The sequence below is a fragment of the Plodia interpunctella genome, chromosome 19 (assembly GCF_027563975.2).
Source record: "Plodia interpunctella isolate USDA-ARS_2022_Savannah chromosome 19, ilPloInte3.2, whole genome shotgun sequence".
NCBI lineage: Eukaryota > Metazoa > Arthropoda > Insecta > Lepidoptera > Pyralidae > Plodia > Plodia interpunctella.
The window spans coordinates 2820640-2834231 of NC_071312.1; the positions used below are offsets into that span (position 1 = coordinate 2820640).

The window sequence follows — 13592 nt, forward strand, 5'->3', positions numbered from 1 at the left end:
ATATTTTATACTTGATATTATTAATATTTGGCATCGATGTCAAAAATTTTGATATTCGTTAGGATAATAAACATGTATTCATACGAAAGGTACACAAAATGGCTAAACACTTTGTAATTTTACATTTAATCATCTTAGTCATAACAGCATTGTTCTTCAGAATTCTTTAGATATTCGAAATAGGATGGCAAATAATACATTACTTAATGACTTCAATAATAATAAATTTATATGTTTTTTTATAAACTCCAAAGTTGCAAGGCATTCTCTCATCCGCTTAAAAAGTGCAACTGGTTACCATACGGCTGAACGCATATATTCCAAACATGGCTAAGAACACTCTCTATTAAATTCTCTTACAAATAAGAAAAAACTAGATCAAAATCGATTCAGCCGGTTGGCTGCTACAATTCCACGGACAGACACAGGCACCTTAAACTTATAACTTCTGTAGTCGGGGTAGTTTATTTGTTAGACAAATTAAAAACCCCCGACTTTCAATATTCATTTCGCTACAACTTTTGAACGGCTGAACCGATTTTGATCAAACATACCTATCTAAGAACCACCGCATAAAAATTTGCTATCAAATAAAAAAAAACCGCATCCAAATCGGTTCACTCGTTGATGAGCTACTGTGTCACGTACACAGACAGACACACTTAGTGGTCAAACTTATAACACCCCTCTTTTTGCGTCGGGGGTTCCAAATGTACCTCTTCCACCATGCACAGATAAAAAGGCAGCGCAACAAACTTCACCACAACTTTTTTTTTTCAGAGACAACAATTTATTAACACTGGCATCATACCTACAGGTTCATACATTTAATTTACTAATAGGATTAAAATACAGGAAAGTAAGGCCGTGTTCCAACTGCGCCACGTACAAATACGACGCGCGCATTAACACGTAGCGGACGTCGTTACGAGCGGACGTGTCTGCAGTGGACATATCATAGTTCTGTCTTTTTTTTTAAGTGGGTGACCACCTTAATATCATAGTTATTACTATTTACCGAATGTGTTACATTGCTAACACTAAACGTCAGAGGCGTGATCTATTGCCATTACTTGGCAGTATTCGTTAAAGTCATGTTTTTATGCGTGTGTGTGTGGAATACGATAGTTAGTTTGACGACCTCGGTGGCGCAGTGGTAAATTTCTTGCCACTGAACCGAGAGGTCCTGGGTTCGATCCCCGGTCGGGTCATGATGGATAATGATCTTTTTCTGATTGATCCGGGTCTTGGATGTTTATCTATATATGTATTTGATATAAAATATCGTTGAGTTAGTATCCCATAACACAAGTCTCGAACTTACTTTGGGGCTAGCACAATCTGTGTGATTTGTCCTAATTATTTATTTACAATTGTAAGACCTTATGTCAAAACAATTTACGCTTACTATTGTAATTCAGAACAGTGTGTTTCATTCCTTTGTTTTTAACTCCTTTGTTAATTCATGTCTATTTAAGTGTTGAGAAACTACGTTTGAAATAAATTTCTAGGTCACTGTAGCCTCACTGCTCCATCGCACAACGACAAGTACGTTGTCGCTCCATAAGTTTGAGTTGGACATACATAACTGTGTTGCGTATAAAACTGCGCTGATCCGTCGACAAAGCACATGAGTACAATACAGAATTGCTCCGTTGTTAAAGCACAGTGCGGCGGAAAAATGAGGCCGTGTTCTAAATGGAAAATCTTTTATAAAACTTCATGAATATTATTTTTTCACTCTAATTAATCAAAATTATTTTGGATGAATACATCGCTTATTGACGTCAAAAATTTACTTAAAAATCTACCACCCACTTCCGGGTGAAAAAGTAGCGACGCGATAAACTTCACCGCGGCCTTTCTTCCGTTACGTCAATAAATCAATTTGGTCTTATAATTAATTATAAACCTTTTTTATTTTTATTGTAAATATATGTACCGATATTCACGATTTTTGCGTGGAAAAATATTACGTTGATGTTTGCAGCCGTCACGTCACGTTGCACTCATGTCACGTAGCGCGGACATTGTAACGGTTGTACGTGATCGTGTGCGCAGTGTGCACGGACCTTTATAACACAACGTTATTTTGTTTCACGACTTCAAGAAGTCGTTGAAGTCTGTAGATGCAAGTATTTAGTGTTAGTTATTCACCGCAATTACAATAATATTGTTAGAAATATATAAATGTGAGTGTGGCACATTTTGTTACCCAAGTTTTTCACTGTTTATATATATATGCACACTAGCCTTTGCTCGCGACATTTTACACGCGTGAAAGTTCTGTTTCATTTCTTTCTCGTGGAAATTTCGGGAAATCTGCTGATGGATGGGTAAAAACATAATAAATTATACACCGAAACCTTCCTCAGGAATTGAACTATCTATTGGTGAAAATCGTATGAAAATCCGTGCAGTTGTTTTTTTAGTACGAATAGACAGACAAACAGTTGTGTCAGAGGACTTTCTTTTATAATAAATATGTAAGGGTATATGTAGGGTATTGTTGATAATTAATTTTGAAGCAAAAAATATTTTTTACCATAATACCTATACGTAAAATAATGAACAATGTTAGAACATTGCATAAGTTATTTGTAACAAATAACACTTGATATTACACCGTATTAGGTCTTTATTACCCCGAACGCCATTTGAAGGGTCACAAAGGGAGAAAGGGCCAGTGATTTCGGAACAGACAAAGCGAAGACAATGAGCCCATTTGCAATATCGCGGCAAAATTACTTGGACAATATCTGTCATTAATAAAGTTGTGGCCTAACACTTCGGTTCTGCAGCTAACAAATAAAGAAAATTTTACCGTCATTTGTTTGTCGGTAGCACATGTGAAATTATTAGTTTTTTAGTATCAGTAAAGCTTGATGTTGATAGCCTATCAGTATCAAGTTTCAACAGTCCTAAATTCTTTTTTATTCTCTTTTCTTCTTTATGGCAATCAAATTTCTTCAAAGTCCTGCTAAATTCCTATGACAACACTTTTTTCAGCTCGATTTTTGTACGGATTTTTTCATTGAAAATAATTATGATTTATTTTGTTAATTTACTAGTCGGGTAGAGTAAAAGGAAAATAAACTGAATTAATTAGGTCCATAAATTAGGCAAAGTGATCTTGGACTTTTATCCGCGGCGATAAATTTAAGATAAATAAGACTTAATTAGCGACACAAGAAAATATTTAGGAATTAACGAAGTTATTTAGGTATTTTAAATGATTGAAAAAATAAGCTGGACAGAGAGAAAAATCAATGAGGAAGTGCTGGAAATGGAATAAACGAAAAGAGAATACTGCTGACAGAAATTGAAAATAGAAGGGGAAGAATAATTGGCCACTTGATACGACACGACGCCCTATTTAAAACTATTTTTGAAGGAAAGGTGAAAGGAAGAAGAGGTCCAGGGAGACCGAGGAAAAGCTAAGCTATATATAAGAAGAAGAAGAAGTACTTATAATGAGTAAAAATAAATCGATGAATACACTAGTATTTTCCGAATAAATAATATATTTTTCTTTTATATTTTTCATCAAGTTCATTTTTAAATTTCACCTCTAAATTTAAGCCTACGTATTAATGTACTAAATAGAAACCAGGTCAGAATGAAAAATTAATTGAATCATGAAACGTTAAATGGAATTTATTTAATAAATTCCTTACAGACATTCATAAATTTGAATAGCAGAATTCAATTACCAGTGTTGCTCATTAGGTATTCACTTACATAAATTATGAGTGTGTACCAGCCTAGTTTAATTAAACCACGGTTCAACCACAAATTTTGTGACCGAAAACCCTGTGTTTACCGACGTCCTTGCACTATTTGCACGTTTAGTTTTTTTTGCACAAGAATATCAATCTAAACACCGCGGCACAAGACTGGTATTTCAATGAAAATCTGATACATCGTTCTGCTAAGTGCATAGTAAATTTCATACTGAATTATAAACGGTATTTTAAAGGCAATAAGTTTCGAAATTGTGCGAGTCAATTTAATGGGGTGAAAAGAGTTGAATGTCATGCCTCAAATTGATTCATTAACATTTCTCATTCTATTTTTCATTTGTGGTTCTATGGGTCATGACTCACGCCTTACATTGATTAACCGATTTACTTTCCATCATAATTTTTAGCAGCCCACATCACCCCACTGCTGGGTGGTATTCAGACCCATTACAACAAAATTCAAATGCTTAAAAAATACTTTATAGCTTTTTGAACCAATCAACCATGCATCATTACATTACACTACATGCGCGAATATACATAAAGCATAACAATATAACAGCGATTTATAATTGCACTATCGGCCGGGCCCGACTTTGCTCGGGTTAAAATACAATAAATTGTGCACATAAACCTTCCTCAGGAATCACGCTATCTATTCGTAAAAACCACAGTTTTTGAGTTTATCGCGAACGGACAGACGAGGCAGGGGACGTTGTTTTATAAAAGGTATATAGGATAGGATAGGTAGGTATATAGGATAAATGACAGATTAATACTGTTTTATTGTCGTTTTAAAAACAAAAAACAGTTTAATTGGCAAATACCTTATGATATTATGCCGACTGTACACTTTCGCGAAAGAAATTAAAGGTACCAGGAATAGTGGAAAACCAAAGAAAAGGTGGATGAAGTATGAATAAAAAAGGAGTGAGTGGAGTAAGTAAAATGGTAAGGATCAAACCTAGAGACTCCACATGAGTAAGAAAATTAACAAGAAATAGAAGAATTTACTCTATCGCGAAACAGTTCGCCGAACTTTAGCTGATTCAGCATCTCTCCCTCTCTCTCTCTCTTCTGAGCATTTTTCCGGTTTCTTTATCAGCCATTGAGCGTAGGAGTCAAAGATCCACTTTCCTACTTTTGCGTCGTCACTTCGCACGGTCGTCGGCATCCCTAGTTGTCAGACGTTTGGCCGATTCGGCCGATATATTGCTGGTTGCGGTAAATAAAAGCTCTCTTAAAAATTCATTCGTTCATTCATTCAAGTTCGGCGACATTGTGTAGCCGGCATAAAGTACTATACACACTATTGACATAATAACAAGGCGCGCGATATTCCCGAATTCCCCCTCTACGCGTAACAGGAGCAAATGTGCTACGTGACGATTTTTGATAAAACAATACCTACTTCTGTTGACTTGGAAATCTAAACTGTACTTCAGTTTGCGAAAAAAAGTGCAGAATAAATGAGGATATCTTGTTATTGTTAATGATTCATTATCTTGATAGTACCATAATACCTCGAAGCGGTTGTAGTGTAATGGTTAAGACGCCTGTGGATCGAAAGGTCTCAGGTTCGTATCCTACTCGTGCCATATGAGTTTGTATACGAATCTATATAGTAGTATCAAGTGGTGGTCTATGAAAAGACCACCACTTGCTTCCGATGAAGGAAAACATCGTAAGGAAACCTGCACACTGGTGGACAGTATAATTCACTAGTGTGTATGCGACTACCTGTTGCTAGATGGCGGTAAGTAGTAGTAAAAGTCATGTCAGATGCCTTTAGGCGACTTGAATAAAATCTGACACCAGTGTTAGCAATAACACACTCGATATGATGATGATGACTTAAATAATAACTTTTTCACCCCATACTTTTAGAGCCAAATTTACCAGATTATTGTTTTGTAAATGGTAAAACATATTACAAACTATATACCATAACGAAGTCATTTACCAAAGCCATTATTATTTCGATTATCCTATAGATTCGTATGTACACCAGCAAATCGCACACTAACTTATATAGATCTTTAAGCGGCCGTAATGAAGGCGATTTTGCATTTGCACGACGGTACACACGCGGAATCTATAGGAATAGCCCCCCTTTGGGTGGGGGTGGCCTATAGAGAATTGCAGCTACTCGTTGCTAATAGTTCGTAGAAAGTGCAATGTTGCGTGAAATTGCAGCGATGCACTTGAACCGCGGGAGTTATGCATTTTCGCATGAATGTTGTAGTGGTTGTTAAATATTAGCGGTTCAGCGATTGCAAGCTTTGAAGATTAATCCTCGCGCCATAACGTGGGAGGTGTCTCAGAGCGTTTCGACCGCTGCGGCCGCGCTGTCATTACGATCCGTTAATTTTCTTGGGGATTCATTACGAAAATCGATCATTTAAAAAATTATATTACCACAGTACAGATTCATTATTTTAGTCAGATAGTAAAACTATGTTTTTATCTGACACCGCGACCGCAGCAGAAACGCTCTGAGAAACACTCAGGATGTAAAGCAGTACTGAGCGAGGGCAGTTGGCTTCACAGACAGCTTCTAACGATTTCAACATTTGAATAAATCAAGAGGTCCCGTATCTCTTTTAGATTTAAATGAAAATCCTACTAATATTATAAAAGCGAAAGTTTGTGTGTATGTGTGTGTGTATGTTTGTTACCCTTTCACGCAAAATATATTGGACTGATTGTTATGATTTTGGTACACGAGTAGAATATAACCTGGAATAACACATAGGGTATTTTTTATCCCAAAATTCCCACGGGAGCTTCGCCCGGGGCTAAGCTAGTTGATTATATATTATAAAATATTTGTCTGCTCGTAAAGTATTTGTGATCATCTTGGAATGTCACTTAAATATTTTGTTCAAGTCCAAAATTCAACAGAAAAAATAATACAGTTTGGTATAACTTTATTAAAACCTTCTTCAACTGGTCATAATATAAATTTGATGAGGTTATTCGCAAAGTGTCATTAACTCAGACATGGGTTGTCAATGTGTATCCTCCCGTCCACTTCGCTGAAGACAGGGGACAGGCGTTCTATGTACCGCATCAGGATATCGTAGTCCACGCCCACTACTTCAACGTTACGACGGTTTTCTGATATCATCTGAAATGTTTGATGTATTATTTATGGTATTTGATGGTGTTTGAACACTTACGTTAATTTTCAAAACGTTAATTTCGCATATAATTTTTTTTTAAACTTAGTACTAACTAATTCATGAAATTGTTCTCACTAAACATTTAGTGAGCATGAACAATGATGAATTTTTGTTTCACGAAAATTTATTGTTGTCAAAGATATTTTATAAAGAAGTGCCCTCCTCGGGAACCGATCCTCGGTGCATAATAATGGATTGTCATCCAAACTAAACGTGTATACAAAATTTCAGGTCAACCGGTTGAAACCGGTTGAGCATTTTTAATATTATTAGGATGTCTCTTTAGTAAATACTATGAAATAACTCTTGAATAAGTTAAACGGTTAAACGGTGGGAACATTTTGAATTAATTACAAATTACAAACAAGACGTAAAAGTTTAAAACAATAAAGTCAGAGCTGTGCACTCACAGTAAATCCGTCACCGCCTTCCGCTATGAAGTTCTGTGTGACAACTCTATAATACTTGTCTCGTTGCAAAGGCTCGTAGCGAGGCACGTCACATTCGATGCACCGTACAGTTACGTTGACAACCCTGTCGCCACGGGGTCGAGAACCGTCAAACACAGGTTGCAACCCTGAATGCGAATTTGAAATTTAAAGATGGAACATTAAAAAAATATGGAACGTGAAAACACGTCTTGTATAAATTCTCTTTGTATATCTGCGATACTTTATCAGCCAGTATTTTTTAAATGTTTATTTTTCGTTTTTTTTTTATAATATTATGTGTCAACATTGCCAGAGTGCCAGTATTTTTCCAAACTTGGTCGCGATTGTTTGTGTTTGTTTATGTTATGTTCAGTAATACCTCACATTGTATACACATTCATATAGACATATGTTTGCAATACATGGTACCTAAATTAATTTTTGGGTAGAAACGGAGAAAAACCCATTCCAAGTAAAACCATATGAGTACCTGACACTTGCAGCATCCTAGCGCCAGGAAACGGGTCGTTGGCGACTGAAAACTCCAGCATTTCCATAATGTGGTCGCCGCGCAGGTCGAAAACTTCCACTCTGTTCTCGAACGGCGTGGAGAGGATCAACGATTCGTATGTTATTACTGGAAATCAATATACAATTTAACTTATGTATATTAGACAAAGAGTTCATTATAAGTCATTGTCGCTGAGACATTTGTGAGAACAAGAGAAGATTTTCCTTTCGCTGTTTGGTAACTAATTGTGGATGAATGAAGTTGTTTGTGTTATGATGATGAAGTTTTTTTTCACTTTCGTAGAACCTGTTTTTGGAAATCTCTTCCCTTTAGAATTTACGCAGGTTTCCAAAATAAATTCTCATCGGAAATACGGTAAATTTCGAGAACAACACATCGCTACTCATGATAGTCGAAATTACGATAATGACTGCGCTTAGAGAAACTATGTTTGAGTTTTTGAGTTATGTTGATGAAAATTAATTCATTTATTAAAGAAGAATTGATTCTATGAAAACCGTCGTATTTCTCACCTCCATCGCCTATATCAGCTCTAATGCTTCCCTGATTCATGACGCAGAAGTGGGCGTGGTGCCAGTCATCACCTTCAGCCATGCCTATCGCCTAAAACAATTCGTAATCTGAATAGAAACCAGAATTTTAGAGAACAGATAATTTTGGTATATTAATACCCAGTAATGAGGCATGAAAGTCACTATCCTTACATAGTATAAAACATAATCGCTCCCCGCCATCTGTTACTATGTATGCTGAGATCTTCAAAACTACGTAACGAATATTGATGCGGGTTTTTCGAATATATAGTATAATTCCTGAGGAAGGTTCACCTGAACCTTGATACACCTGTATCATTATGATTTTACCCGAGTAATGCCGGGCCACGAGTTATAACAAATGTATATAATTTACATTACGATAGTAATGGTGTTGAAAGCCATAAGTACCGCAACATGGCTATTTGTAGGTACCTACGTGGCCAAATCTTTTGCTACAATATTCAGCTTTTTGACAGCCCATACTGTCCAATTTCATACACTGTAGGAGGCTTAATGCAGGGCATCAAATATATTGGAAAAATCTAATGTGTACTATATTTTTACTATACTTTTTTACTACTATATTTTTTACTCCCCGAATGTACTATATTTTTTGCTGTATCTCTTCTCCAAATAAAGATAACTTGACAATGAATTGTCGAAATTAATCACGGTCCAAATGTAAGACTCACAGAGTCCAAGAACGCTTCGCAGATGAAGCTGCCCAGGTTGCACTCCTGGCAGGTGCAGTCTGCAGACATGTGCACCAGCGACTGGCCCAGCTCGCGGGAAGCGTATTCAGTTATGAATGGCAGGTAGTGGTTCACCTTTTCTAATACGTCCGGGGCTGAAATATTAATTTAAGATTGTTCTTCATAAACTACGCCCCGCTTCTCATGGGAATTTCGCGATAAAAGTCGACCTATTCTATCCGTGCACCACATCAAAACTCGTCCAGTAGATTTCCCGTTGTTGAAAATAAAAAATCATTCTAACTTAAAAATTATCAACAAGTATTACATATTTATAGAAAAAAATACCGTCAGTCAACAACAGTCTTAAATAACTTATTACAACCGTAAAACCAAATTATCTCGGAAAACCTTGAGAATATCGAATTATTATCAAGAAGCAATATCGGCTTACCTTGTTCAATTTCATTACCAATATAATGCGGATTCCCTTCCCACCTGACGAGGCTGCCAAAGGCATCGAAAAATAATTTTATTTCACCCAAATATAGGGTGTGGGCTGCCGCTTGAACAATTAGAACCTGGAAAAATTGGATTAAGTTACTGGATGTAATCATAAAGAAGATATATTATAGACTAGATAGATGTATGTATGACCCTGGTGCATCCTTCTTGGCATGTGGGTTAATGCTCCTGACGACTAATCATGCCGAAGTGGATGTGACCGTGCGAAGTGGAGAAGCAACGGTAGTAGTAGTAAAATAACGCTCAGTGAGAGAGACAATATAGAAAATGTCTAAGATGCAACCATTTTGTGACATCATGGAATTCGCCGTTTTACAAAATGGCTCGGCATCGCTAATTGGTGCCATTTTATACGTACATACGAGTAAAATCTGTGTTGATAAAAAGTTTCACATCAATCATAAATGGAACAATAACACTCACATGTTTCCCATTCTGGTCCACAAGAACCGGGTAAGGTCCTTGGGGGACGAATGCTGATGTGTCAGGAGGTTCTCCATCATACAGCAACGTGTGGCTGTGGCCGCCGACTACTATGTCTATGTATGGACCTCCGTTTAGAGCTATATCTCTGTGATTAGCAAAATAATATTATATTGGATACGGTTTAATGAAGCGGAAAATATATTAGGAGCAATATGAGTAATTGAAATGCCATTGACGTGGAATAATGATTTATCGTTAGCAAAATTGAGTATTATTGATAGTAGAACCCCAAAATTAACTATATGTCTTGGATTTTTTCTAGATTCGTGTTAAAACTATCGTGTATTTGGTATTGTGTTCCGAGTACGGTTTCAGAAAAGAAACTAAGTAAAACAATAAATTAATTACTTTAGTAATAATGTAGGTATTTTTAAACCAAATTTGGAAAGGTACCTGTCGATATCGAGACCGCAATGTGATAAAACAATGATGATGTCCACCCCTTGGTCATGTAACAGCTCCGCTTCACGTCTCACAGTGTCAACCTCATCAGTAAATACTAAATTGCCAGTAGATGCCAACACCTGTTGAGAAATTCTAGCTATATTCCAGTATATTGTCGACCTCGGTGGCGCAGTGGTAAAGTGCTTGCCTCTGAACCGTGAGGTCCCGGGTTCGATCCCTGGTCGGGTCCTGATGGAAAATGATCTTTTTCTGATTGGCCCGGGTCTTGGATGTTTATCTATATATGTATTTGTTATAAAATACAGAATCGTTGAGTTAGTATCCCATAACACAAGTCTCGAACTTACTTTGGGGCTAGCTCAATCTGTGTGATTTGTCCTTATATATTTATTTATTTATTTATATTGCCTGTTTCAAATGTTGATGTATCTGTTGCACTCCATAATATAATATAATCAATGTTATTATTATATCATCACCAAGTTATAATGATGGTGATAATTTCGTAAAGTACTTAAGTGTAAATAAAAATTTACTTACTAGTAGTAATATAATCATTTATGCCATAATATGTGTATAAATATGTACCTACGCATAAAATATGTTAGATTTCGATTTTCCTCCAAAATTATGAAATACTAACAATGCATGCATGTTTTATATATGTAAACCTTGCTCTAAAATCACTATATCTATTAAAGTACCCGTAAAAAAATTGCGTACTTTTAAACATCTAACCACACATAAGGACAGTTAGGCACAGAAGCGACTGTGTTTTATACTATTTAGATATTATTTAACAGAAGGCAAGGATTTGTATTCCTTTCCTTATTTCCTGTACTTTCAAGGACTAAAATATACATTTCGAATTATGAATAAGTAACATCAAGAAATTGCACTCAAAATGGCATGTTATTACATTAGTAGTAGCAATAATAACACCGATGATTCCAATCCTGCGTCCCGCTCGCTCCACTACGATGCTGCGCTCATACAATCCTTGGATGGTCGGTTCACCATCGTCAATGATGTTGGCAGTCACTACTGGATCTTTCAGGTATTGCAAATAAGGAACTACTCCGCTGATACCGTTGTCAAATTCATGGTTTCCTAGTACCTGGAACATCGAAATGATCAGATACTAATAGATAATTAGTGGTTTCTACTATTTGGATTTGCTTTTATCCCCTTTTTTTATTCTGTGGCATAATTATAGTTTAATTGACTTAAATTATATAATTATATATATAAATATATATATATATTTTTAGTAAACTTATCTCTCTTTGTACTCTATAATGCACTACAATGCACTTTTTCGTTTTGTTGAATATATTTGATATTTTCACACAGGAACTTCACACACTTTACAGGAAATCATTTTCGATAGAATATGATTTCCTAATAATCTGTATCTAATATTAACGTCAAAACTTACATGTGCATCATGAGGCAGCAAATTCATGAACTCCTGCGTGACGTTCCACCTCAGCAGGTTATACCAGATGGTTCCCTGGAAGCTGTCCCCCCCATTCAGCAGCAGGGACTGGGGCTCCCTCAGCATGGCCTCTCGGACCGCGGTGGTGAGTCTGGCGAATCCTCCGACACATGGCTCCGTGGCGGCATCACAGACCAAACCAGCTGGACTGGTTTCTACGAATCTGAAGGAAATTTTATGATCAACATCTGTAGAACCATCATTTCTACATATAGCACATATTCCGGAACATATTCATGGCACTGTCGAGCCCCAAGATAAATCAGTCGAAAGCGGAAAGAATGAAGGAGATTCAATTTTTGTGGAAAATTTAATTTATGAACACTGCCTACATGTAAATGGAACTAACATTTTTTTTAAAGTAATGAATATCGAATAACAATTTAACCATCATACCTACTTTAATTTAACAACTTTAATACACGACAAATAAATTAATATGAATTCAAGACAGAAGACAGTCACTGGTGATATGTGTTGTCTTCTTCTAAGCGTGTAGACATATGACAATAAGAATCATATCTTTCCTGACATCTTCCCAAAAATTTGCTACCTGAGTGATTAAATTTGTGGCCACAGCCCCACTGTACCAACATTGTCTGCATCACTTCTTAAATATTAATTTAATGACAGTGACAGAGATTACCTGGCGTGAAAATCATTGTAATGTAGAATATTTAACTCGAACAAATCTTCTGTTATCTCTTGAGTGGCAACAGAGCACAGAAAAATGTAAAAGATCAGAAATTTCATGATTTAAAAAAATGCTAGTGACACATGCTTACTACGATGGTACCAATAAAGATATGAATGAAAATTGCATAAATTTGATTAAAATTAATGATAAGATAGTAATGTAGATAAAATATTATCATTTGATTGGTCAGTGATGATATTAATTTATATTATATAAAGACGATTGATACCACTACAAATTAAAAAATAAAGTTCTTCAGCAACGACTGTCTGTATGTTCGCGATAAATTCAAAAACAAATGAACAATCATGCAGTTTTCACCAACAGATCGGTCTGTTGGTGAAAACTGCATGTCTACAGAAGTTATTAGTTGAGGTTTGGTACGAATTAGTTGAAATTGAATCGTATTTGTTGAAACTATCTGGTAAAATTGAAATTTACGTGTAATTTACTATCAATAGTGAATCAAACAATATGTTATTAATGCTGACACTAGCGCCTTTGGTTTCTGGCATGAATTCATCGTCTTGTATTTTATTACTATAAGCTGCCAGAATGATAAAGATTAAACCTAGGACAACCATTGGATATACCACTTTCCTTAATATAACTTAAGGAAAGTGCCGTCGTGGTCATTTCCTTTAAGATAACTGAAGGAAAATAAGATTTTTTAAGATAACATAAGGAGAGTAGCAAAACCGCTGGAGTTAATGATGCTCAAAGGAAGTCGAAGCGTGTGTTTTATTCAAGTAACGTAAGTTCTCTCCAGTTTTATCTATAAGTACACGCTATAGATGAACCTATGATGTGAGTAATACTAAGAACTTTTTAAACTTGCTTAAACTTGCTTTTAAATTTTAAC

At 35.9% G+C, this 13592-nt stretch overlaps 1 protein-coding gene across 1 annotated transcript; it reads right to left on the reverse strand.

Moving 5' to 3' along the window:
- Positions 1-6656: 6656 nt before the first annotated feature.
- Positions 6657-12836, reverse strand: LOC128678341 (apyrase-like). The gene is made up of 11 exons (XM_053759808.2): positions 12680-12836; positions 11974-12196; positions 11455-11652; positions 10524-10654; positions 10068-10215; positions 9574-9700; positions 9120-9274; positions 8404-8494; positions 7850-7996; positions 7339-7505; positions 6657-6873 (listed from the first exon to the last, which is right to left on the reverse strand). The coding sequence occupies exons 1-11, from the start codon at positions 12784-12786 to the stop codon at positions 6736-6738; spliced, it is 1632 nt and encodes a 543-aa protein (XP_053615783.1). The 5' UTR covers positions 12787-12836; the 3' UTR covers positions 6657-6735.
- Between the last annotated feature and the right edge of the window lie 756 nt (positions 12837-13592).